Source organism: Haemorhous mexicanus, chromosome 9, assembly GCF_027477595.1.
Source record: "Haemorhous mexicanus isolate bHaeMex1 chromosome 9, bHaeMex1.pri, whole genome shotgun sequence".
Lineage (NCBI taxonomy): Eukaryota > Metazoa > Chordata > Aves > Passeriformes > Fringillidae > Haemorhous > Haemorhous mexicanus.
The window spans coordinates 14,646,992-14,673,207 of NC_082349.1; the positions used below are offsets into that span (position 1 = coordinate 14,646,992).

The 26,216-nt window shown below is 36.8% G+C and overlaps 1 protein-coding gene across 2 annotated transcripts in view; it reads left to right on the forward strand.

Annotated features, from left to right (window-relative positions):
* Positions 1-26,012, forward strand: part of DNAI3 (dynein axonemal intermediate chain 3) — a 28,212-nt gene extending 2,200 nt beyond the window's left edge. Inside the window, exons 1-22 of one of the 2 annotated variants that reach the window (XM_059854146.1) lie at positions 3,520-3,619; positions 3,868-3,906; positions 7,389-7,570; positions 8,106-8,210; positions 9,042-9,179; positions 10,652-10,851; positions 11,090-11,206; positions 11,883-12,067; positions 12,992-13,116; positions 13,218-13,307; positions 13,743-13,856; positions 15,260-15,388; positions 17,316-17,389; positions 18,781-18,928; positions 19,674-19,761; positions 20,434-20,564; positions 21,918-21,981; positions 22,342-22,472; positions 23,114-23,318; positions 23,722-23,813; positions 25,056-25,189; positions 25,783-26,012. In XM_059854146.1, the coding sequence (XP_059710129.1) occupies positions 3,520-3,619; positions 3,868-3,906; positions 7,389-7,570; positions 8,106-8,210; positions 9,042-9,179; positions 10,652-10,851; positions 11,090-11,206; positions 11,883-12,067; positions 12,992-13,116; positions 13,218-13,307; positions 13,743-13,856; positions 15,260-15,388; positions 17,316-17,389; positions 18,781-18,928; positions 19,674-19,761; positions 20,434-20,564; positions 21,918-21,981; positions 22,342-22,472; positions 23,114-23,318; positions 23,722-23,813; positions 25,056-25,189; positions 25,783-25,789 (2,598 nt within the window). In that variant the 3' untranslated portion in view covers positions 25,790-26,012. Of the gene's footprint in view, positions 1-3,519; positions 3,620-3,867; positions 3,907-7,388; positions 7,571-8,105; positions 8,211-9,041; positions 9,180-10,651; positions 10,852-11,089; positions 11,207-11,882; positions 12,068-12,991; positions 13,117-13,217; positions 13,308-13,742; positions 13,857-15,259; positions 15,389-17,315; positions 17,390-18,780; positions 18,929-19,673; positions 19,762-20,433; positions 20,565-21,917; positions 21,982-22,341; positions 22,473-23,113; positions 23,319-23,721; positions 23,814-25,055 lie in introns of those variants that run through there. The other variant, XM_059854144.1, reaches the window with a different exon arrangement.
* Positions 26,013-26,216: the final 204 nt, after the last annotated feature.

Here is a 26,216-nt window from a genome sequence, read left to right on the forward strand (position 1 = left end):
TTTCAAAAAATAAAATACATGGCAATATTTATGACAATTAATTTTCAAAATTAATTTTGAAATAATTCAAAATATATAATTTTATATAGATTTTGCACTTTTAAAATTTACAAATTATGTTAATTTAAATGTTGTTTCCAACCTCTTCTCAATCATAGAATCATGAACTTTTATAAACATGATGGAAAGGCATAATACATTTGTGTGTGCATTGACAAGTCCTTTTTAAATAAGCAGTATAGAAATACCCCAAGAGAGAGAGAGAATAGGAACTAACCATAGATTAAAAAATTAATCATTTTGGCCATATTTTTAGACAGTCTATTAATATATAACTATTTTTTCATGGCTTTCTTGATAGCATTTAGTATTTTGTATAAAAACTTAGAGGGGAAAAAAGCAAATCCCCAAACTAAGAGGTAACAACTGAAAATAGTAGCTTTTAACTTCCATATTGGGACTTTTGTACTGTTATACTTTTTTGGAAGAGGTGAGGTACAAAAGGCTTCTCCTCAATACATATTCGAAAGTTTGGGGTGTGTGTGCTTCCTGAAGGGAACACCTGGAGGTTACCATATTCCTGTGTAAAAACCAACTTTGCATCTAGGCTTTGTGAATGGCTGTGGGCCTGGTTATGCTTCCAGAGAAGTTTCTGGAAGCTCTGCCTTCTCTTCCTCTGCAGGCCTTCCCTGTTTCCTGAGCACTGACAATCAATTGGCCACAGGAGGACGGAGGGGAGGGTGATAGGGTACTGGGGATACTGTAGAGCAGGAAAAGCAGTCTGTAATTTCTATCTGCTTTCCAGCTGGGAGGCCCTGTGCATCCCAGAGGGAAGCACCACCAGTCCCACTGACTGCTCTGTTCATCTGCAGCCCTTAAACAGGGGCACTTTTATGTTAACAAAGGCAAATACATGCACCAGGCACTGACACCAGCTTCAGCACCATGGCCCTGCTCTCTGTACTGCTGCAACTACCTCTGTACCTCCTCCTTTCAGTGAAGGAGGGGAAACTGATTACTGGGACACCCTTTCCAAGAGTTTTAACTGTTTTTATAGGTAAAATATGCTTGAAATCTGTTGAAAGGAAAGGGATGTTTTTATTTGCAAGTTATTTTACTAAACATAGGGTGTGACTTCTGTCAGCCTTCTCAGTGTTTCCTCCGTTCATGTGACCTAGAGATTAGGATACTCAGAGGAACTCACTCAAAATTTCCAAACCATGTCTGTTGCAGTGCATAATTATGAAATGGTGAATTAAGACATTGTGACTGGAATATCTATGAGATGGTTTATATTGTTCTTCAACTAATTTCTACAACAGCTGCCCTCCTATCCTGGAGGGCTGTCTCTTCTATACAGAGGCATAAATAAATGTTGGTTTCAAATTAGAATAGTCACAGAACCCATTTACAAAATGGGTCACAATTTTTATATTGTATGCAAGAAGATAGGTAAGAAACAGCTTTGCATAGCTTTCCTTTTTAAATAAGGAAAAAGGACCATCTAAGCTGATGTGCACTCTCAGTGAGGTGGGCCTGAGTGTTTCAGAGCTATAAGGTAAGCATATTGTATAGGCTCCTTTGAAAGATTATACATATCTGTGAAAATACATTAAAAACACACACACACACACACACACACACACACACACACACACACACACACACACATATGTGAATGAAAATGTATTGGCTTACACAGAACTATGTTAGCAGTGTTTCTACTCCTGTATTTGACAAAAAGACTGGGAGAAGGAGGGCAGAAAAAAATGCCAACTTTCTCCTTAGATTCATTATATATCATTTGGGGGTGGGGGTGGGGGGTGGTGGTGTTGCAAACATCCCATGCATTACAAAAGTTTCAGAATTCTGAAACATTAATTTGCTTTGCATTGGTATCATCCTTGTTTTTTGGAAGAAGCAGAAGATTAAATTTCTACTGTTCTTCAGACAGATTAATGAAGGGGACTGCATTTGCCATAATCAAGAGAGATTAAACAAGAGGAAATACAATAACATGCCATGGATGCAGCCTGCCCCCTGTGATCTGCAAGATCCAGTATGATCCAGAAAAGAGTCTGAGGATTTATAGAGTTTATTTTTCTACTTTGACTGGAGTGAAAAAGAAATATGCAGAACTGTTTTAAGAGTGTCAGACTGCTCACATTAAAGCCAACACCAAAATTTACCCTGAGTTCATGGGAGGCCAACATGTATCCCAAACCTCAGCTATTCCATCAGGCTATAATCCATGACCTATATCTTTCCATCAGTGGCCACCTCCATGCTAAAATTTAGATCAGAAGCGAAGATTATTTTGCTTGCTTCTGGAGTAATTGAGAACTGTGTTACAAAAGAGTAAACCACTGTTTTTCAGTCTGGCTATGCCACTGAAATTGCAAATGCACAGTATGTTTGTTTTGGCACTCACTATTTTTAGGCTGTTCATAAGGAAACCCTCAAGATAGAACATTTATTTCATAAACTTTTTTACCTTAAGCATCTTGACAGAAAATGTGCTATTCATGTGCACAGGCAGACAGGCTGTAGCTCCTGTAAAGGATCATCAGAAATAGTTATTACAAGTTATGTCATGCCAGCGTTCCTGAGGGTGCCATCTCTTTCTGTCCTATCTGCTTCTACTTTCCTCTCATTAGTGGTAAAACTGTAATAGCACCTGAATAATGTAGGTGCTCTCTAGACATTTAAAAAATGGTTTCTCTCCCAGTCAGTTTACAGTCTTAAAAGTGTCAACACGGAGAGGGAGGATACAAAGTGAGAGCCCATTGTCCTCATCCCATCTGAACGCCTCTGGCTCTCCAATACTAACATCGAACGATTATAACACTCTAAGAGAATTTGGGCCATCCTGATTTAGTTTTTCCATCGGCTGCTATGAGAGCACCTCCCACAGGATGGTGCTGTCCAGCCTGAGCAGCCGGCAGGCTGAACCGCGTTTCTTCTTGCCATGGAACTGAGTCTTTCCTGCCCTTCTGTTCTAATCCTTTCTCCAGATATTGGGCTGAAGGAGAGCAAGTGAAACACAAGTAGCCTTCTATACAATATCATCTCCTGCCGGGAGGTTGCTACATTTAATCAGGCATACATCTTCTCCCCGAGTTTGAACTCCACAGAGCTACACTGAAAAATTCAGCTGGAAATAGAAATGCTTTGTGCAGCTGAGTAATGGTTTACACTTACAAACATTGAGACAAACCTTCATAACTGGTGAATTTTCACCCATGCTCTTCCCACTTTATCTCAGGTCCTCCGCTTTCAGTAAGGGAAACCTCTATCCTATTTAAACCTGCCACTATTTTGGACAGTCAGTGTTCATTTGTAAACAGTTTTTCCATCTATTACACATGATATGAAAATACAGCTTATGATTTAAAATTATGAAACATACCTTTAGCTGCATATGAAATTATTATTCTCATGATAAGCTACATAAAGTCATGGACAAAATTTTCACTCATACATGGTGCATTCTGTTGTTGTTTTAAAATTATTAATGATATGTATCTTTCTCTAGAGAAATCTGAAAAAATGTCCAAAAATGTCAAATCCAGCAAGACTGCCTTGAAAGGTTCAAAAACAGCGGCAAAGAAACAAAAAGGTAAAACAAAGCGAAGGAATCATGAAAAGGGAAAAGAAACACATCTTGGTATGTAAGGTACAGCAACAATGAAACAAGCAGCAATCTGGGCTCACATGAGATCTACCTTAATCATTTTGGCCCCATGCATTAAATAACATGAGATCAATTAGAATATGGTATTTTATATAAATAACTGAGAGAGGTAAATTTACTCATTATAGTTCTGTAACCAACAGTACTGATAACATCATGTCATTATATTTCAGGTAAAAAGGATGAAGTTGATCTTTCTATGGCCAGTATAGGTAAGTGCTATGATGACTGAGCTTTAAAGTAGTAGTTCTGGAATACTCAAAGCAGTTTGAAACTTCAGTGTTACTAATGCAGAGAATAAAAAGCAAGTATTTTTTAATGAATGGGAAAAAATAGAAACTATTTAGAAATTCAGCTATCACAGTAATTACAGTGGCTCTCTGAGAAGTAGGCAATACAGCAGGAAACAGTTATGGGTTTTAAAAGAGGTTTTATTCTTGGTTTGAGTGGAATTGGGATGGGGGAAATAAGTATCATAACAGAATTATAGGGTGCAAAACCTTTGCAATTAGAAATAGTTTAGCAATTGAAAGAAAAACATTATTTTTTTAAATATTGCATTGATCTTGGATCTTTGTCAAACCATTATTAAATTTCATTACAAGATTACTTTAGCATACCACTTGTGGTTTGGTTCTTAATCATAGATACCAATAGACATCGATTAACATCTTTTTTTCTTTGTAGGGGAAAAAATTAACCATTTAAAAGTCACAATTAGGCTTATGTTCAATTTAAGTTTAGTTTTAAGCATGGCCATAATTAAGGGCTAAAAGTAAGCAATTATCCAAATTTAAATATATTCCTTTTTCTTAGACACCAAATGATTTTCAGTGGTTTGTTATTTTCCATATTTCTGATTATATTTTTCTTCTGACCCAATTTGTGCAATTATCCCTCAGATATAACTTAAATTGATACCAAAGTAAAATTTTTCTCTGGTTTACAGGAACAGTCCAAAGGGTTATCTTATTAATTGGCTTGTAACAATACAGCTTTTATTGTTAAAGGCTAAAACAGAGTGGCAAACAAGGAATACACAAACTAGGTAATTCTAAAAGAATCTGTAAATCACTTGTTTTCCTCCATAATCCTATGAGCACTGGGTGAAAATTGTTCTCTGGATAGCATCACCAAAATGGCTAAGCTGCAGGTAATGAAAATGCACAAAAAGTGATCCCTCCAATGATTCAAGTGGTACTTTAAAAATGTGTTCTCAGTGTTTCAGGAGATAGTTAGTAAGAGAGAATTGTACCTCCACCTACCGGCAAATAAGGTTAGAGCTCGAACAGCTGAACTGCTGCTAGGAACCCGGTGCTGAAAGCAGGAAAACAACGCTGGTGTAAGCAAACACTGCCTGTGCAAGATCTAAACACTGTGCACACACTCCTTAGGCCTGCAAGTGTTCTTTACTTCTTCCTTAGAGTTTCTTGGTCTTTTGTGAAGATCTCCTAGCACTAAGAGCTGCTGACTGTTACAAATGATACAGGTACAATTTTCAAACGGAAAAATAATGTGAAGCCTATGGTCAGATGTTACACACTTTTTACTGTAGAAGAGCATTCAGTAAAAATGTTTATAATGTAAGAACTCCAGTATCTGCTCCTTATATCATAGATTCTGTTAAAAATAATATTCTGCAATACAGAATTTTAGTTCTTTAGACTGAAAGGTATAATTTTAATTCTGATCATTGCTTTGTTTTTAGCTTGGGCTTATAGCAATAGAGTTGGAAAAAAATGCACTTAGAGTATCTGTCTTACTCTGTTTCCTCCTGTAGTGATGTCCATTGTATTCTTGCTTAACTTTAATGCATGCTTGTATTGTTTCATTTGGCAATGAAACCTACATCTCTTTAAAAGGATCTTCTTCAGCATTAGCATTTATGCACAAGGCTGTACACATGATTCAGCATTTAAAAAACAGCACCATAAAAGTTTATTTTTACAAAGAATAATGTCTAAAACAGCCATTACTCCTGGCTGGGATTTTTGAGGTCTGGTGTTAGCAACAGTGAGTTTGGAACAGATGACTTGGAGGTCTTTCTCAATCAACATACCTATGATTCTGTATTTTTTTGAAGCATCCCCATAGAAATCCTGGAAATCTCCAAGATATCAAAAAGGAAAATCATGCAATATGATTACAGTTTGTGATGAAAGTGAACTAATGGCCTATGCATGCTACAGATTGTATGTGCTATGAAATAAGTAGTGGACACTAAGTAATCCATACTTGGAACAGTGTAGCCTGCACCAGAAACATCAGGCATGCCATTAATTTTAGTGATGACTATGGCAGAGCAGATGCAGTGGAGTAGCAGCACTGAAAGATTTTAAAGGATAAATGTCAGATTCATCAAACATAATGTATTATGTGATAGGATTATGCAGAGATTAAGGAGTATTTACCATTTTGTGAGTCCTTGTTGGCTTAGAATAGAGATGATTTCTCAAAACATGCTGACACAGCTGGTCACAATCATCATTTGAGGTATGTCAACTTCTCTTCAAGGCATGCACAAAGAGGAAAAGCCTCACAGGTGCTGGGAATTAAGATAAAATACTAAGTAATTTAAACTAAGAAAAGAGACTGAAACAAAGATAAAAAGTATCAGCTATTATCACAACAGCCAGCACATTTCAGTACAGTAAAACAGTATACACATCCATAAGTCTTTTAATTTCCAGTTCACCAAAAGGATGAACATCTGCTAACCTGCTCAGGCAAAAATGTAGTGGCCTTCATGAGGAATGCTCTTACCAGGGCAGCTGAGACAGAGCATGAGTCTGCTAGCAGGGCAGTGTAGCAAAGGAGGAGTCTCAGGGGCAGGATTCAACTAGCAGGGCCTTGAGTGATCTTAGCCCCTTGGAGCTGTGATGCAAACTGGAGACAGAAGATGTAACGTGAGGAAGACCAGCATTACACACATTGCCCTGCTCACATACAGCTGGCACACACAATAAGGAGCACTGCATGCTATCCTCAGATTGAGTGTTTGCAGAGCACAGCTGACAGGTCACCTAACTGCATCCAGCCTCCCCCAAAACAACCAAGTTATCTGTGCTAGCACAAAGATAAGAAATATCTTGTTCTGAGTTAATATGAAGGAACCTAACAGACATCATGTGAGTAGAAAACAACATTCTCCAGTTGAACTGAAAATAAATATCTAACTTTAATCTCAGTGAGCTTGCTTTGGTCTCATTTGATTTGTGAGAAATAGTCTCTCCTGCACTCTGAACTCAATGGGAGCAAGATGAAAGTCCAAAATCAGAAAAGCATCCTTACCTAGATTTGGCTTAATATGGTGCTGCCCTACAAGGAAGGACCACAGGGTATTTATTCAAAGGCTCCTTAAGTCAGAACCATGCCGTTTTGCCCTTAATATATTAAAGCCAACCCATTAAAGATTATTCACTGAAGTTGTTAATAACCTGTTCATCAAGAAGAAAAAAAAGCCCCCCGCACCAGGGAAATCACATTCGTTATGTGCAAAATGTTGGGTAGAGTATTTTCAAAGATTAATAAAGTAAGCATAATTTGTATTTCATGCCTTTCAAAATACCAAAAACAAAGCTGAGAGATTCAAAGGCATTATGCTACAAAAAATAAAGACATAGACTTATCAAAGTATATGTGCATGTTTAAACAACACTCTGAAGTTATCATGCAATTTTGCTTTTCTTCAAAGGCCACCCAGAAATCTTTCCTTTGGTTTTGACTGCAAAGACCCAAGAAATTTTTAATTGCCGACCTGATGAAGATGTCACAGTAGAAAATAATTTCAAGTGTATTAAAAAAGAGGACATAATTCAAGACCTGAAAACAAGAGCTAAATCTTCTGATTTCTTCCCTTTCAAAAACGTTATCCTAGTACGTAGCATATTTCATTCTCACTTTAAGACTTATGCTCTCAGAGTGTCCATTCTTTTGAAGAGTGGGTCTGTTCTTGTTTGACTCTGTGTAAACACACTGGTGCTGTAATATCTGAGTGCTAGAGGTCATGGACCATGGTTGACTCAGAGTTTCTCATGGCTTGCCATGCTTTTTTTTTTTTTTACTAACTTCAGATTGAAAATACGCTAAAAGTAACGTATATTAGTTTTGATTCTGTGAACTGACAGAGCAAACCATACTTGGCCTCCCCTAATTCATGGCCTATGTATTGAAAATCATTAAAACAGTTTATTTTCTGTTTAATTGCCTGTATGAAAGATTAGTTTTGTCCCAGACTTATTTTTATTACAAAATAAACCCCATCTATTCCTTTAAATTGGCACATGAAATTCTCCACTAAGAATACAAAATTAACCTAACATACTAAATTGGTGGTAGCTTTTCCAGTCACAGCCTTATGTTTGAGTATTATTTGTTTTCAGTTTTCCACTAATTTTTTTCATTAAAATAGGAATATCCAGGGGAAGAACTCTTGGTAGTTTTTGATCCAAGCTTCCAGTATGGAGAGAACTTTTATATTGTTGCTTCTGAAGAAGCCAAAGAAAACTTTCTAAAGGTAAAACCCAAGTATACCAGAGCATTGTTCTATCTATAAATATTTCAGAATCTAGTCTCAAACAAAGATGTCAGGAATAGTATTGTTAAGCACCCAGTATTTCTCTAATGGTTAAGCTGATAATGGGGAAATATGTCTATCACTGTAAAAATATATTTTATTCTGAGAAGGACTAAATTAAGTTTTTGCATTTTACTTCAGAGGGCCAGTATAACCCCCACTGCTACATTTTTATCATAAGCATTCATTTTCTCTGCCAATAATCAGTTTTCTCAGACATAAAAATGGCTGAAAATAAACATAAAGAGCATTTTCATAGAAGTATTACACTTATTTTTCATAATATCTATTAATATATTCTTCAAATCATGAAAATGTTATTGAGTTCTAAATAGCTCTAGAAAAATAGAACTTGTACACTGCACCATAGGAGATTTTTTTATAGAAAGATTATATAATTTTTCAATATGAGTTTGCCATCCAGCACCAGGGAATCAGGAGAAGCAAAAATTAAGAAAAGTAAAATGCAGTTCCAGGCTAGAGGGCCTAATGGAAAAAATCACTATAAATTCTTTTTGTATAAAATGATTTTCTTTCACGACAACAGTCTCTCTTCATTAGTTAAATACTAAATATTATTGGAAGATTCTAATGCACAAATGAACAGGACCTAAGCAGCCCTGCCCAGGGGCACAGCATACCCAGACTCACTGCACTGGGACAAAAGTAAGGAATGTGTGAGTAAGACTGAAACCTGGGTTTCTAATTAATACTTACATTTCAGTAACAAATTTTTGAAGAAGTACCATTTCTCACTGTTTGATATCACAGTCTTTAGCAGCTGCAGAAGAAAAAGAGGAAACAGAAGAAGAAAACATAGAGGAAACTCTGGAAGTCCGCAAACCTTGGGTTTCCCTTGGCAGCGAAAAGGAAGTTGAAGAAGAATCTCTTAAAGAAAGGGATACAAAGGTCAGAATCAACAGATGTTAGTCAATGAAATAAATATAAACCCCCTATGTTTATTAAAAAAAAAAAAAAAACAAGTCAGGAAATAGGAAGCTGCAATCCTAGTTTTTCTTGAGGTCTTTCAAGAAAACTAACAGAGAGAAGTAGAGAAATAGCTAAACTTTTAACAAAAGCTGAAAGTGCTGCAGAAACTTTTATTTTGAACTCTGTTCTCTAAGTCTTGCAAATTAGGCATGTATCACCACCTTGGACATAACTAATTTTTAAGGTCTAAGGTCAGAAGTCCTGATCATCTTTGATCACTGGCATCTCTGCCACTCTTTGCTCAATTTACCAAGTGGCCAGATGACAATGGGAGTCTTTGCTCTGTTTCCATGAAGCTCAGTGAACAGTTCTAGCATATGAATGGCATTTAAGTAGCATGCAACAGTCTTTAAGTATCCACAGGTATTTACAGAAGGACATATTTGATTAATCACATCTACATTTAATTAATTACATCTACAGATTCTATATATATATATATAGAGAGAGAGAGAAGATTAAATGTCCAAAAACTAGATCCACTCACAGCTGTCACCTAATTGGTGATGTGTGGGGCATCTCCAAGTATCCAACTGTCCATGAGTGATTTTTAATCAGTACCTAAGTCCCTCTTCAGGGAAGACTGGCTAAGTTTTGATAGTTCTCAGCAACTGAACATCTTGCATACACCTAAAAAGATGTCTGATTGCTCTAAAGCTATTTCACAGTCATTCAATTTAATACATGCACTGTCCAAGAATTCCATATTCTGCATTCTGCATTGTTGGCAGGGTCCACTCAAAAGTATTTTTAGCTTACTTTGCTTTCCAATTCTGTGGGAGGTGCTGGGAAAAAGTACCTGGATATGAAACCAAGACAAAGCAATACCTCTCTACCGCCTAAAATCAAGCACCTACTTCTCTTTGTGGGCAGAAATCAAGACATGTCCCGTCATCCTTCCTAGTTCTCAACATAAGGAAACTCCTCTGAACCTTTCCTCATCTTCTTTAGAGTACTTTTCTCACCCTAGGCACTGCAAAGGAAGTTGAAATACCTCTTCCAAAGTTGAGAATTCCACTAAGAGGGTAGAGCTGAAAATAAGGTCTTGGAAGCCTAATTCAGTATTATATGAGTCTTTCTGTAAATCAATCCTTTAGTTAAATGTGCAGTTTTGATACTGGATGAATTAGAAAATGTAATTCTCTTGTCCTACTATCAGTAATCCAAAAATGCTACAACTTCTAGTTTTACAAATACAAACCTGTCTTCTATTACATATGTAGTTTATTTAGAAGAGCACTTGAGAATTTCAAAATGCAGAAATATGAGTAAGCTCAACGCAGAAGTTGTTAGTGGAACTAATTCTACAATTATATGAATGCATCTATTTTAAAGAATGAACTTTCCAAAAACGTTCTTTTCTGCTGGCCATGGAAATGTGTCTTTTCCAGATTAAGTACAAGATCTCTCGAGTTCGCAGGAAGTTTGGTGCACCCATTACATTTACTGACAAGAATGCTGCAGATGAAAAAGAGAGCTATGCTGAATGCACGGCCTATGAAGATGATACTTTCAGTATTAAATTGCTTGAAAGGGATGTAGGGGTGCAAATGGTTCCAAAACTAAGAGAAACTAGTACTCAGACAAAATGGTAAGTATGAGAAAATATTTATCAGCTGATTTCTTAAGCTATGCACTGTTTCTTAACTAAAATTCTGGAGTTATTCAGTTACACACTGATTAATAGAACAAAACTGGATGCATCTTTTTTCTTAAATATTTTCTAAAAGCGTCTAGAAAAACGATATATTTAAATTTTACACATTACATAGGTTTCTGTCTTTGAGATGTTTTCTATACTTACATTCAAATTTATTCCAATTGGGTAGGACCTATCCAAAAAATGCATCCACGCAGTATTATCCAAGGCTGTTGTCAAATGAAGCAAAAGCAGAGAGTCTGTCGTCTGAGAGGCTGAAAAAATTTCTTACAGCAGTACATATAAGGTAAAATTATTGCAGCAGTACATTTGAAGACTACCTGAAATAATACAGAATACAAGCAAGTACTCTTGTCTGAATGGATCATTGGTCTAGTTAAATACCAATTTTATTTTTTGTTTCTATATACTTTTTTCCTTTTTTATTATTACAATATTAACAAACAATAACTTAATACTTGTTTATGGCAATACCCATGAAGTCCATGCTATATAGATAAGAATGTTGCTTTAAATAGATATCAGAACTGCTAAAGTTCGTAGTGATAGGTCTTTTCAAACAAACTGCAAAGCTGATCTTTCAAACACTGCCCACTCAAGCAGATGGTTGTGCAGTGAGCAAAGGTGCTGTCCTACTCATGGTTATGCCCTTAGCCATGTCCCATTAAGTGGGACAAGTCCTACTTAATGACATTTTAGCACAAAGAATTGAATAATTGCTCTGTACTTGGTCCACAAAGAACTGAAGATAAATTCTTGATACAGTAGCTATTTCTGTTTAAACAGAAGATTGTTTCCTTGCAGTGATACATCACTGAGGAATTAACACTTGATTTTTAAACTAATGTGATCATCATTTTGTGAAAAATAGAAGCTACCTCTTTACAGAAATATTTGTGATTCTACTATTGATTAGCCACATCTGGATTATTGAAGTGTTAACTGTTCTTTTCACAAAACAGAGTGGAAATTGCACTGCAGCAAAATGAAATTATGAATGTTTTTTTTGATGACTGGAAGGCCCTAGCAGAAGACCAAGAAGAAGGCAAGCCAGATGTTTATCTTAAAGAATACCAGTTGTTTACAGATGTGCAGTATCTCAAGAACAGAACCATTAGCTGCATTCGCTGGCATCCAACCATTTATGGTAATGCAGTTAACAGCACTGATTTGAGTTTTCAATGATGGGTATTATATGACACCTACAAAATATGCACCTTTCATAAAATCATCAGCTTTCAAATTTAAAAAGAAATAAAAACTGATTTAGTATTCCTGTTTGAATTGCCAATTTGAGGCAAAATGAAAAATGAGACAAATTCTTTCTAGAATTCATATGGGCCATGCAAAGTACTTTACCCTAATGTACAAGTGGAGATTATAGGTGAGAGAAACTTCCCCCCATGAGGCTCATTTAAGCAGAGTTGTGGTGCCAGACTCTTCAGATGGCCCTGCATACCACTGTGCTTGTGCCCATGCCTGGCTCTTGTAGCACTGGGTAATACTGGAGAGGAATGTCCCAGCCACAGCGGGACACGGCTCTGCCGAGTGCCAGGGAGCATCACAAGACTCACAAAATGTCAGCTCCTGCTCCCTGCTGTGCATTATTGCTCTGCACAGGCAGACCTAAAGGCACAGTTAAGTTCTATAAAAATGCCTCAGCTCCCAGCATACTACTAGCCAACACTGCAGCCTGGGTAAGAAAATGAATTGGGTTACAAAGGTTTGTTTTCATGGTGGGTGGCCAGGACTATACACCTGTCACATCATTTCAGGTGCAGTTACTATACCATTGAGGAGCATGAGCAAAAAAAGAAGAGTTTTATCCTGATGCATAGGTTCTATGACTCATTTTAATATAACCTAATGTTAAGTAACAAAAATAGTCTCCTCAAAGGTGATCTGAAAAAAAAGAAATATACATGGTTGGTTTGTTTGGGGTTTCTTTCCTGCTTGGTGGGTTTTTTTCACTGTATTCAGAAGGTAAAAATATATGTCATTTAGGATAATTATCAATGTGTTGAAACTTGAATTGTCTCTTTTGAGAAAATTTATTTTCTCTTTTGATTAGGGATTATAGCACTGTCAGCAAGAGAACAGCTTTCCTATGAAGAACAAGTTAACCTTTCTAATAAATCATTGCTACACCAGTCAGTTATACTTCTCTGGAGTTTGTTTGACCCTCAATGCCTCCAGGTATTTAATCATGACTTTTAACTATGCCAAGTATTTAAATAACATGAGAACAAACAAATGGTGTGACTATTTCTCAACTATCTTGTTTTTCTTCTCTCTAGTTGGTGTTGAAGGCTCCTGAAGATATTTGCTGCTTTCAGTTCAGTCTAAGTAATCCAAATATCATTGCTGGTGGCTGTGTTGATGGACAGGTTTTTCGATCTTTAAAAATAAAATTGTATATTTCTGTATTTTCTTCCAGTATAAAAAAAAGGGTGAAGGGATGTACTCAACATCCATAGTAACACAGTGACAGACAGAAGACAGATGTCACAGAGTCTTGAAGCTCCCTTATCCTGGACTGAAGCTATGCCTGGTTATTCCATAGCTGAGCCACTACTGTACAAAGCTTCTTTGTTGTACTGATAAATAGGTCAAGTCGTAAAGACTTGTTTTTAGAGACAAATGTAACCTTTCTTCTGATTGCATCAAGCTGAAGAGAAAATACTTTAAAGACCTCATAAATTCTAGTGCAGAAAGTGAATTTCCTCTGCTTCCCCAAGGCTCCATGATTTAAAAAAAAAAAGCATATTATGTATACAAATGTATACAAATATAATCTGTAATACAGTAATTTATCACTGTAGGTTGTATTGTGGGATATTTCTAAGCACAAGGAAAAGCTGGAAAGTACAAAGCCTGTTGCTGATGAAATCACTGACTCGTCAGAGGGTGAGCCAAGAGCAGCAGTGGTGACTGAGGTAACTCTGGGGCTGATGGTTGGATATGGTGTACAGGGGTTCCCCAGCAGTGAGCACTGGCAGCACACACCAGCAGAATCCTGGGCTGCATCCAAAGCAGTGTGGCCAGCAGGGCAAGGGAAAGGGTTTTGGCCCATACTCTGCTCTGGTGAGATCCCACCCCAAGCACTGCATCCAGCTCTGGTGCCCCCAACACAAGAAGGACACGAGCTGGTGGAGCACGTCCAGAGAAGGGCCACACAGCTGATCAGAGCACTGGAGCACCTCCTCTGCAAAGACAAGCTGAGAAAGTTGGGGCTGTTCAGCCTGGAGAAGAGAGGGTTGCATGAAGGCCTCATAGCAACCTTCCAGTATCTGAAGGGAATCTAGAGAGAAGCCAGAGAAAGACTCTTGCTTTGCAACTGTAGTGACAGGACAATGAGTAATGGGGGAAAATTAAAAGAGAGGAATTTTAGGTTAGATATTCAGAAGAAATTTTTTCCTTTGTGAGGGTGTGAGACACTGGCACAGGTTTCCCAGGGAGGCTGTGGGTGCCCCAACCCTGACAGTATTCAAAGCCAGGCTGGAAAAGGCCTTGAGCAACCTGGTCTAGTGGGAGGTGTCCCTGTCCATGGCTGGGGCCTGGCACTAGATGACCTTTAAGGTCCACTCCAACCCTTTAACATTCTATGATTCTATGAAATCAGGATAACAGCTATTAATATGTTAAATGCTTCTGTTGTAAGTATATTGCAGAGTATCTGTATGTCTGTGGAGGGAAAACAGGTGAGAGTATCCTGACTCAAAAGAGGGAAGTAGATAATCTTTCCAGTGAGACACTAGAAAGGATAAGGAACCTGATGAGTTCATGAAATCGAACCATTTTCACAATTATCATGGTATAATTTCTACCTGATTAGTACAGCTTACAAGTTTTACTGCATTTTGTGCAACTTATGTTTTAGTGAGTCTGTTCTTTAACAGGCACCAACATACCTTCCACTCTTACCTTACAAAGCCTGTTAAATACAGATATTGTTTGTTACTGAAAGCAAAACTGAAAGTACTCTAGATGTTTATGAACAAAGAAATAGTAGCTTGGAAGATGAGAAGATGATTTCAGTGGAAAAAAACAATAAGGAGGATAAGCAGAAGAAAGCCCTATGATGAGAGGAGACATTAATGATGTCTGCATATCTGTGGAGGCATGTTGGAAATCTTTTTAGAGCTTTATATCCAAAGGCCTCTTTTGATGCTTTCCTTTTTTTTTCTCAAATGGAAGGCATTAGACCCCTAAAAAGTGCTATAAACTGATCTGAAATAAACGAAAAAGTGTTAAGAGAAAGCAAAGTAACCTTTTATTCTTTGATCTACTATTTTATTTTGAAAACACACTAAGATATCTTTTCTTAAAACATTTCTAGCCATCACCTAAGCAAGTCCAGCACAGTAGCACAGAGCCACATCTAGTGAGACACTGTGCAGCCTCTTCCACACCATATTGTCATACAAAGCCAGCAACAGATGTACAATGGCTACCACGTAACGATGAGGTGAGTTTAAAAATTCACTTCTCTTCTTTTTATTGCTTTTCTAATCTACTGCCTCAGAAATCCTAATGTAAATACAAGACAAAATACTAGAGAGTTAATTATTTATATTCATTCTTTCTCACTGCATTTAGCAAATACTAATAACCTGGTGCCTCTTGTTTTCATTGTGCTTTACAAATGTGCTGTGCTCTCAGTCTGATATGAATCTGCTAATACTGGAAAAAATTTCCATAACTTTACAGACAAGCATAATTCAAAATTATAGTAAGCTTTCCATATTTAAAATGTATTGAATTTCTACTATGAGCAATCTAACTTGTCACTAAGAATTCCAAGCAATAACTTCAATTACCTAAATATCTGGATACCCAAGAATGGCATTATTGTAGTCACCCTATTTTTCTAGATGCTGCCTGTCTACTCAAAAGTTACTTTTTCCATTATGGTTTTAAAGCTCCAAAGTACTTATGGTCTATAGGAGCACTGGATGCTGATTGACTATCAAAGAATTGCAAATGGTGCTAAATTCATTTGAAATGCAAATGTAGTCAAATGCAAAATAGTGGCAGTGGAAAAGCAGGCCAAAAGAAGAAAACTGAAATCTTTAAAAGGTTTATGGAAATTATATATCAATATATTTCTGAAAAAAAAATTTAAGACTTCACAGATACTACAGTCCTTAGTGGCATTTCTAGAAAAGTGAGAAAAGGGGCACACATATATTATCAAATGTCAGCTGATCCCTCTGTTCATTATTATTTTATACAGTAATAGTCATGGATACTAACTGGTACCAGATGTAAAGCATGAAGAAAGGGATTGGATAGCAGAACATTGTTGTGGTTTTTGTTGTTTGGGTGGGGTTTTTTTACTCAAACTTTAGGCTCAGAAGGCTGTTTTTGTGTTCATCTGGGATAACAGATACAGGAGACCCATGCTTAATAAATAACACTGACAAAGGAGTCACTTTGCCAGTATTTAGCAACATGTACTGGGACACACTTTTTGTTATATAAACACGGAATATGTGTCAGCCTTTGCACAACATAGCAGTTTTTGTGGCACAGTTCCTGAAAAGAGCAGTTTCATAATTACATATTTATGAAAAAGTATTCAAAGTTATACCCAGAATCTAATTCAGCTTTGCCTGCCTGCTTTACTACCATTGTGATTCCAGATAGACAAATTGGTGAATGAAAATTAAAGTAGGCCTAATTTGGCTTAAAAAAAAAAAAAAAAAGCTGAAATTTTGCCACATACTTGATAAGTACAGTTTTTGCCAAAAAATGTTTTTATATACTGGAAGTTAGATTTGATTAGCCTATAATCCCTTGTTACCCCTGACACCTTTCATTTATTTTCCTGAGTAATTAAAATTAATTTGCTATAAACCAATAACTATTTGGTAAATGATAAATAGTATAAAACCTGCAGAACCTCACATACACAAACTAAACTATCAATAATTAACATTTGAAGGCACCACTACCATCCCACAGTGAAGTCTAGACAAGTGATAATTTAAGACAGGTGACCCATGGTGTAAACTTGGCAAAGGCACATCACTCCCACTACACTGAACTGTTGGAGATAAATTTCTCAATTACTGCCTCTTTGGTTAACCTGCATAAAAGAAGTTACAAACATGGCAAATTAAAGAGGTAAGTATTTATCCTACTAAGTTAATTTAGAATTTTAGGTGTGTAGCAGGCAAAGCTGGTATCAGTTCACTTGAAGCATATTTGTAAAATACCTTGACTTTATAACTGCCAATTAATGAGCTTTGATATTCAAACCTTAGCCAAGCAGAAACAGTGACGTAATTTCTAGTAACCTGTTTCATGTGTTGAAGTACTTACATATCAGAGTGTGATTTTTGTCTTTCAACATCTTCTTCCCCTGTAATGATTATTACTGTTATTTTCAGGAAAACCAAAAGGGTGGTACTTCTGAAAACAAAGATGAAAAAAACCTGCAGCTTGTAAGTTGCTCCCCCGATTGGTATGTACAGTACATACTCTATAAGACATCTTCCAGTTTCCTTTGAAAAGCTTTATGAGGCATAATCCATGATTTCTGGATTCCTATCAGCATATCCTAAGTGGCTGAAATTCTGTATGCAGAAGACAAGCACTTTGCATTCTTGCCCAGTTAAACTCTTTACAGTAAAGGCATTAAGAGTTTATTAACTGAAACCCCTTGCATATATATGTTTATATTCTGTGTATACCACCTTCAGAAGAGTGCTGATCACACTCATGTTAGCCTGGAAAGCCACATCCCCACACTTACATTTGTTTGTGTGACATGCACAAAAAGCTGTTAAAAGATTCTAAGGCTTATTTCTACAGAAATACTTTAAACTATATATAAATTTGGAGACTTAGCTGGCAGAATTACTCTTTGTGAGTCTCCTCTTTTGTGGACCAAATAGTCATGATAGTTATTTTATTATTCTGTGAGAAAGACTAGCAAGGGGGGGCAGAATGCAAAAAGTGGAAATAAATGTTTACCTTTCATGATGTCAGAAGGCTTAAGGCTTTAAGGCTGCATGGGTGGGCTCAATCATATATTTGTTAGTTACATCAAAGGGAGTGTCAGAGAGAGCAAATTTTATAATGATGCTAAGTTATTTTTCCTAATCAAATAACAGAGAAGACTTTGAAGATTTAAATGAGAGGTAAGATTGCAAATGCAGTTCTTAGTAAGTTTGCAGTGTAATGTAAGTAATACACATAGAAGAAATTATTTTAACTACTCACTTACCAGGGTTCCAAATTGAAAGTATTTTGAAGTTAAGAACAGGGAAGTCACTGTAATGTCATACTTGAAGAGCACAGGTCCCTGAGCATCTCCTGTTAGAAAAGGGAAAGAGATATCAGCAATGAGGAAAGGTTCATTGGCTATATCACACCTGTGAGTGAATGTCCAGAGTAGAACAAAAGGAACAATTGGAGGGCTGAAGAATCCAATGAGATGACAAATATGAGTGGGACCATTTGCCTTGAACATCAGCAAATTAATTGGTATACACAAAAATTGGGACTGAACTTCAATTTGAGTTACTAAATTACCTGCTACAGCCTTCAGGAATTTCACCCAGGCTGTGCCAGTAAGTTCACACAATAACTGTCCATAAGCAAACTGTATGAATACTATCTAGCTGCTTTGGTATAATTAACTGATGAAAGGGTGAATGAAGAAATATATTTCATCATTTGCAAAAGAAGCAATTAATTATCTAGCCTTTGTCTGACTTTCAGACTCTCTTCTGTTATATAAGGCTTGAAGATAAAAGGTTAAAAAAACCTCAAGCTTTAAAATGTAAGGCAAATTGCATGTAGCTGCAAACCAAAACACTATAAAATATACATTATACAATTATTTTGCAGCTCAATATTGTTTTGGGGTATTCCATCCATGGAACATCGTGAACAATTTTTATCTGAGCAAATAAAGGAGGAGAGAAGATCTCAGATGCCCCGTGATGATCCAGACACTGATGAGGATTTAGATCTCTCCTGGAAACCTCTCATAAAGGTAGTGTCCACAAATACAGAACACAGGCATTGAGCCAAACTGTAGATTTGGCCAGAACTCCATAGGAACGTATTTTGCTTCCCAACTCTATTTTTTCCAGCAAATTGTGACTTCCTTGTGATTTTCTTTCTGATTATGAAATTAAATACTTCAACATTCCTTTGAAACTTCAATAAAATGCATTTTGAAAAGCTAATTCATGAGAAACAGCATGACTGCTTCAAAAAAACTACAGTAGGTGCAAAAGTAGTTGTGTAAATACTCTAAGTTCCTGTCAACCTTTTCAGATGCTCTACTGTCAATCTCAGTGGGTTCCAAATAGTGCAACATGGTCATGATCAGCAGAACCATAATTACTAGCAAACCAACATTCAGTCTCATGAAAACGGTCATAGCAGCTTGTGAAAAAAAAAGTGAGGATGAAAATAATGTTAGGTAAGAAAAAGAATTTTAGACACGCTGATCTGTGCTGCTCAGAATACCTGCAGCTGACAGTTTTTGAACAAACATGACCACTGGAGCTGGGTTGTTTGGGCTTTTTTGCTAAAAACAAAGCAAAATTCTTATAGGGAGAAGGTAACACAAACACCATTTTTTCCATCCTTGTATGTGAGGCAGCAAATACTGTTTGTGGAGTATTACAAACACACTGCAAAGATCTGTTCCATTACAGCAGAAAGTCATTTAGACTTGTACCTCAAAGATCTGACAAAATGGTTTAGCAAATGCACTTCTTCCTGAACAGATCAACCTGCGTGAAAGGGATAACGACACAGAGTATGGTCCCACGAGAATCAGTTTAAGGAAACTGCAGTATCGCTACAAACCCCCAGGTAATATTTTTATTACACCTTACAGAGGAAAATGTTTTTAATAAGCTTGTATTTCAGTATATACATAGTAAAAGCTGAGCAACAAAATACTGTATAGCTAAACACATCTGGAGAAACAGATTTCTTAAGTATAGTGGTATCCAGTGTGTGACCTACATGTACTGACTACGAAGAGATGTACATGTAAAAATCCAAACTGAGCACTTCCATATACACAGTGACTCTATCCAGTTTCACTTAAAAGCCTATGCAAATCCCTCACCCAATCTCTTTATCCCTGAAACAATATGTACTTTTCAGCCATTACAGAAAACTATTTTTAGAAACATAATCCATTCCCTGGAGCAGAGATGTTGGCTCCTGGTTGTGGCAGCTGTGGGTGATGTGTAAGGGCAGCTCCCACAGAGACACTGGCACTGTGTAAAACTGGCACAGAACAGGAGGGTGCTGCCCTAAGCATTGTCTGGGTATAAGAAGTACTGACCTCAGAGATGCAGCAGTGGGGAGACTCCACCAGGAAACAGTAAACCTATAGAACTACTGCTGTACTTGGCAGTCTTTCTTCATATCTCTTCTTGAAATTTCCCTTATCCACAAATTACCTTTACAAAGGATTTGCTTGGTGTAATAAATTCCAGTGTGTAACAAAAAGATGTCACTGTCATTTCCCAGGGAGGGCAAGAGCTCGGGGTGCAGTAAGAGCACCCATCAAAGAGAGCCCATTTACAGAGATGAGTGCTTCTTCAAGCAAAAATCTGGAACTGCTAGAGAACATATCCACAGACTTTTTTGTTGGAAATGAAGTAAGTGAAAATAATGTATTACCAATGAAAATGTTAATCCAGGATATCTGAAAGATTGAAGAGTTAAATAAGAGTTTTCACAAATTATGGACTTGCATATTTTCTTCAGGTATAACTAAAAAGATCTCTCTGAACATGCCACCTTTTACTTCCACTTTACACATTATTAATATTAATTAATTACATTATTAATTAATACATTGTTAATACTTTTAGCTACATGCTTAAAAATAATAAACCTCCAATATTCAGTAGATTATGAACCCTTACCTGAAGAGCAGAATTAGAAGACATCTCCAAAATATGTTGAGCTTGACCACCTATTAGGAACCAAAGAGTATTTCCTTATTCCAGAACACATAAGATTAGTAATTTTTTCTAGTGTCTTCCCACATGTCGTGTGAAAACATTTATTCTACAGTTTGCCCCCCAACTTAATTTCCCATTTGGAAATTCCAACTATTCATAACCCACTACCTACCCTATGCTACTAAAATTCAGGGGTCCTTCCTAATTCTGAGTTCATATGGAAATTAAATTTAGGCTCCTAGCTTCCAGTCAGCTTTTCCCCAAATACTGGAGCAAAGCATGAACTATCAAAACCAAGCACCTAATTCCAGGAAGGACTGCCTACACACATCATGGCAAGTAAAGCTGTTTTGGCAATACATAACTGAAAAAAAGTGAAGCAAAACTATATTGTGTTTTCACTTATTGGCTGCAAATTCAGGTTTTCATTTACTCAGATCATATTTAATGATGGTGATGCCTTTCCCTGGTCTTAGAAATGGAGAGCCAGACAGGGTTAAGGTATAAGAGGTTTTTACCTCAGTATTTGATAAGGATCAGTACTGGTGCACCACTTTGCCCGGGTGGGATATGACCCAGGGCACACACACGACTGATCTTGTCTACAATTTTCAGACCTTCCAAATTAGCTTATCCCCAATGGGAGGCCTGGATGAATGGCATGACATTCCCCATCTGAGGAATTCCCCCTGGATGGGCCAAATCTCCAGTTTACAGGATATGTCCCAGAGAGGACCTTGGTTTCCCAAGGTAGGGTAGGGTTTTCCAGCCTCCTACTACAAGGCCTTTAGGATGTTTGCTGTCCTGGCCTAACAGAACACTAGGACTGTGCTAAGTTATTAGACTTAAGGAACTACAAGTATGCATGCTAAGAATACTGAGGATACATAAAATTTATGTAAAAGGTATATAAAAGAAAAGGCAAAAAATCATCTTGGCATCAATGGTTATAATTAAGAAAAATCCCAGCTTAAAAACAAATCACTTTGAAATAAGCCACCAAGCTCTAACATTAGCATTTGCTTGATTTTTCTGACATTACAGGATGGAGAAGTTGTTTATTCTGAATGGAAAAAGAAAATTGATACTAATACAGCAAAACCAGTTAGTAAGTTCAAGTTTTTCAATACCTGTTTAAGCCTTAATATGTTACTAACTTGAAAATATTTGTGTCTATACTTTGTCTTTTTAAGATTCTTGCTCATAGCTCTAATAGTCTCTCTCACTGGTAACACCTGGATTTAACAGGACACCCTCAAAAGTGCAAGCACTTTAGCTGGGATGAGAAAATAGTACAAAGATATTGGCACAAACCATGGAAGTAACTAGATTTGTGGCAAATCCAATTCCTGTGCCTTGTGAGTAAAAGAAAGAGGTTAATGTCTTCCAGGGCTGTGGTAGGTCCTGCACTCTTTTTTCTTGATCCCTAAGGCACTAGTAACAAGCAACTGCCTTTTTCCTCCATTAGGTCAGAAGCACTCCCAGAAATACTCCCTCCACACTGAAACTATCAATACTCTCCAGAATTCTCCATTTTTTAAAGACATCTTTCTAAGCATTGGAGGCCAGAAGTTTGCCATTTGGAAAGAAGGAGTTACAGTAAGTTACTTTAACACAGCTGTAACATTTGTGATAGGTATACAAGACAGGACTATAATAGGCTCAGAGTCTGTATTTTCAGAAATATGTAAGTCATGAAGCTTCATATCTTAAAACAGATATAAAAGAAACTTTCCATCTTCTTCACATCAGAAAACTCCTAAGCTTAGTAGACTTGCCTTTTACAGAAAAAGTGAAGGGACTTTCTTAAATTCCAACCTTGTAAAAAGCATAGCTTACCAACTGTTCATTTCTCCTGCCAGGGAAATGCCTGCTGAACAAATCTGAAGAACTTGTATTTTAGGACAAGGTTATTTCATTACATGAAAACAAAGAAACCTGGGGGTTTTTTAAGTGTCTCATGCAGGAACCCAGGTTAGCTGCACCTGAAAAAATCTCCAGACCACAGGTTTTAACAGCAGACAGATTACCTGAAGAGACTGGAAGTGAGATACCAGGGTTTTTATTTCCCCACAATCCTTTTTATTTGCAGCAGGTAGCAAGAATTTTGCCATTGATATAATTTTTGTAATGGGACCATTTAAATTGTGAGCATTTTCCAAGACAGAAGATCTGAAGTAGTGACTTGATAGTACTGTTTGATTGTCTGGTCTATCTTTTGTTTTACAAAAAAAATTAAGAATGGACCAATCCTTCAGTCAAGCTGCTCTGCAGGAAGATACACTGCAGGACAATGGTCCTTCACAAGACCAGGAGTCTTCTTCATTGGCAGAGACAACGGAAATATAGATATTTGGGACTTACTGAAGAAAACTCATGAGCCATCTCATTTCCAGAACATCTCCAAATCAATCATCACTTTCATCAGCCCCTCCAGTGCCTCAGGTATGTGGATGGTGTTTGTGCTTTATTGTGCTACCCTGTTTGCAAAATGGCTCATGACTCTGAGGTACACAAATCTTATTACAAATGATCTTCTACAAGTACATACTTCCACGAATTTAACACTGTACATACAAAAATGGATACCTCAGTTCTAAGTGTACTACCATAGCATAAAATCAACTGAAAATATTTCATTTAAAAAAAAAGTCTTTTAAAAGAAAAACTTGAAAGGGATTAATAAAATAACAGAGCAAGAAGGTTGTGGTTTTTTGCTGCAGTGAACAACAAACTAAAAAGACCAGGAAAAAAAATAAAGAACTGTCTGTAGCTTGTCTTTGGGTGGAGGTTCACATTGCTGTTGGAATTTGGATTGTTTATACTTTTTTTGTCAAATATCTTTCAGCAGAGCAGCATTTTCTGGCTGTTTCTGACAATGTTGGAGTTCTGCACATTTTGGAAATCTGTCAAACATTATGTCACCCTTCAAGTAATGAGGTTAGTAAGAACTTTTAATAAATCTCTTTGACACTTTATCCTGAAAACTGCAACACAGAAACAAGTCTGCCTAGACAAAAACGTCTTCAAATAATGGCAATTAATTTGAGATCAGTATAGACATATTCTCCAAAGACCACCCATAGCCTGTGGCTTTGTACAGAGCTTAGATAAGAGTCAACTAAAGGAAATCTCAGTGGTAGGTGGCAGAATTCCACTGTTCCAACCTGGCTACATGAAAACACAAATAAGAGGTCAGCATTTTTTGCCACATCCATAAAATTACACCTTTCATGCAGTAAAACAATGTTTTAGAGTGCATAGCAATGTATATATACTGAATTCCTTTTTCTTTACACCTTCTTGTTCACATTTGTGTTAATTTTTTTTCCTTATAATTTGGTAATTGAATTTACATGCCTTCATATCCGGTTCTAGTTCAGTGAAAGCACATTTTGAAAACTGTTACTAACATTCCCACTCATTCACGCTCTTGAAATAAGGACCAGCTGTACCAAAAGGCCATGGGAACAATGCAAGCAGTTTTAATTTCCCATTTTTCTACATAGTTTTCAGTTTTTCTTTTCCTCCACCTCCCAGCCAAAGACTGAGCTAGCGTGTCAGTCTAGCAGTCTTGCCTGCTGCCTAGTCTGTTACTCTTACATCACAAAACCATCTTTCCATTCTACTGCAGTTTAATGTTTATGTAGGCACTTAAATAGTTTATAAACATCCCATAAAGGTTTGCCATGCACAGAGATGCAGTAGGTAGCAATAAAGCATCATGTCAGCAGCTTCATTTTAGTAAAAAATCTTATCCAAAGCAAGGCAGGAGCTGAGTGATCTGAGGAAACACATTGCTTCTGCACAGATTACCTGTGCTTTGGAACTAAACTCTTTAGGGTGCAGAATTATCAACCAAAGAACAGTCACTAATGTTTAGATTATGTTCATTGTAACCAAGTATTCACTGAAAAACTCTAGGCTGTTGAAGAGACTAACAAAAACTAAAACACAGAATCCCAGATAAAATAAATACATAATGTACTACAAGTATGGTACTTTATGGTTTCTTTGTGACTGAAGTTTGTCACATCTTTGTATTGTTTGCTGCAAACTACTGGGATAAATGGAGATGTTTATATTTCCAATTTAGGTACAATATGAATACCATTCAGATCATCAGCAAGAGACCTGTGTCTCTGAGCATGCAATGACCCTTGTTTGTCACTGTGTTTACAGCATGCCAAAGTCCTTGATTACTTCGAAAGAGAAGTCAAATACCTGAAGTACTGTGAAGAGGAGTTTGAAGAGTATCAAAAGTTTCAAGCCAAAACAGAACTGAAGTTGAACTGGAGACAGAGAGACAGAAAACAGTATGTTATACTTGGAATTAAGAAAATTTTCCATGTTTCTTTTTATCTTAAAAATGCACCTGTATTGCTAGACAGGATTTTCCATAAAAAATCAGGATGGACATAATCAGAATTGTTTAGCAGCTCTTTATTTCATATCTATGGTTCTTAAGAATGGAAAAGATGGTCCCACAGTTCATGTGGTGCATTTCTTGGTCAAATGAAGCCCCCTGCAAGAGCATTAGAGCCTATGGGCATTTAACAACTATAAATTTGCTTTTCATTTTACACCAGTTGCTTGGTCCAAGAGTTACATTTTGTCAACTTCCCTATAAACTTCCCTATTGCTCCTTCAAGCAAGGAGGGACTCCAGCCTTCCATTCTTTACATACAAATTTTGCCTATCCATTCTTTGGTAAATGGTTTAATACTAAATAACTAAACTGTCATAGTAACTAAACTGCCATTTCTTTGGTTGATTCATGTAGCCCATGGTGATGCCTATTTTCATTAATTTGAGACAGCACTGACACAAGCCACTGGAAAGCAATGGGTCACATACAGTTTCAAAGCTCAGCAGTGCATTATTGCCCGGTATGTTTTTTTTCCTTCAGCATATGACTCCATAAAACAAAAGAAGAGATGGAGGATCAAGAAAATGTATGTTATACCATGTTTCTAGAGCTGGAGAAGCAGATAGTAATGGATTTAGAAACAAGAAATACTTTCCTCACTGGATGCTTAGAGCCCATTATCACCTTTAGAACCAGCAACCTTCTTATTGAAAGACCTTTATTTCAGCAGAACATGTTTAACTTTGGAAATAAAGAATCTTGCAGCAAGAGATGATTGTTTCATTAACCTTATCTATTTGCTTGCTCACAGTGTGATTAAAGAACAATTGATTTGGATGCAGTTTCCCCACTACTTTTCCTTAATACAGTTATAATGAATATTCTCTTTAAACAGCAGTTTTCAAAGCTCTGTCAGGACTCTGAACCACTTTTACTTGCTATCATCAGTTTACAAACTTACTGTTACTTAATCC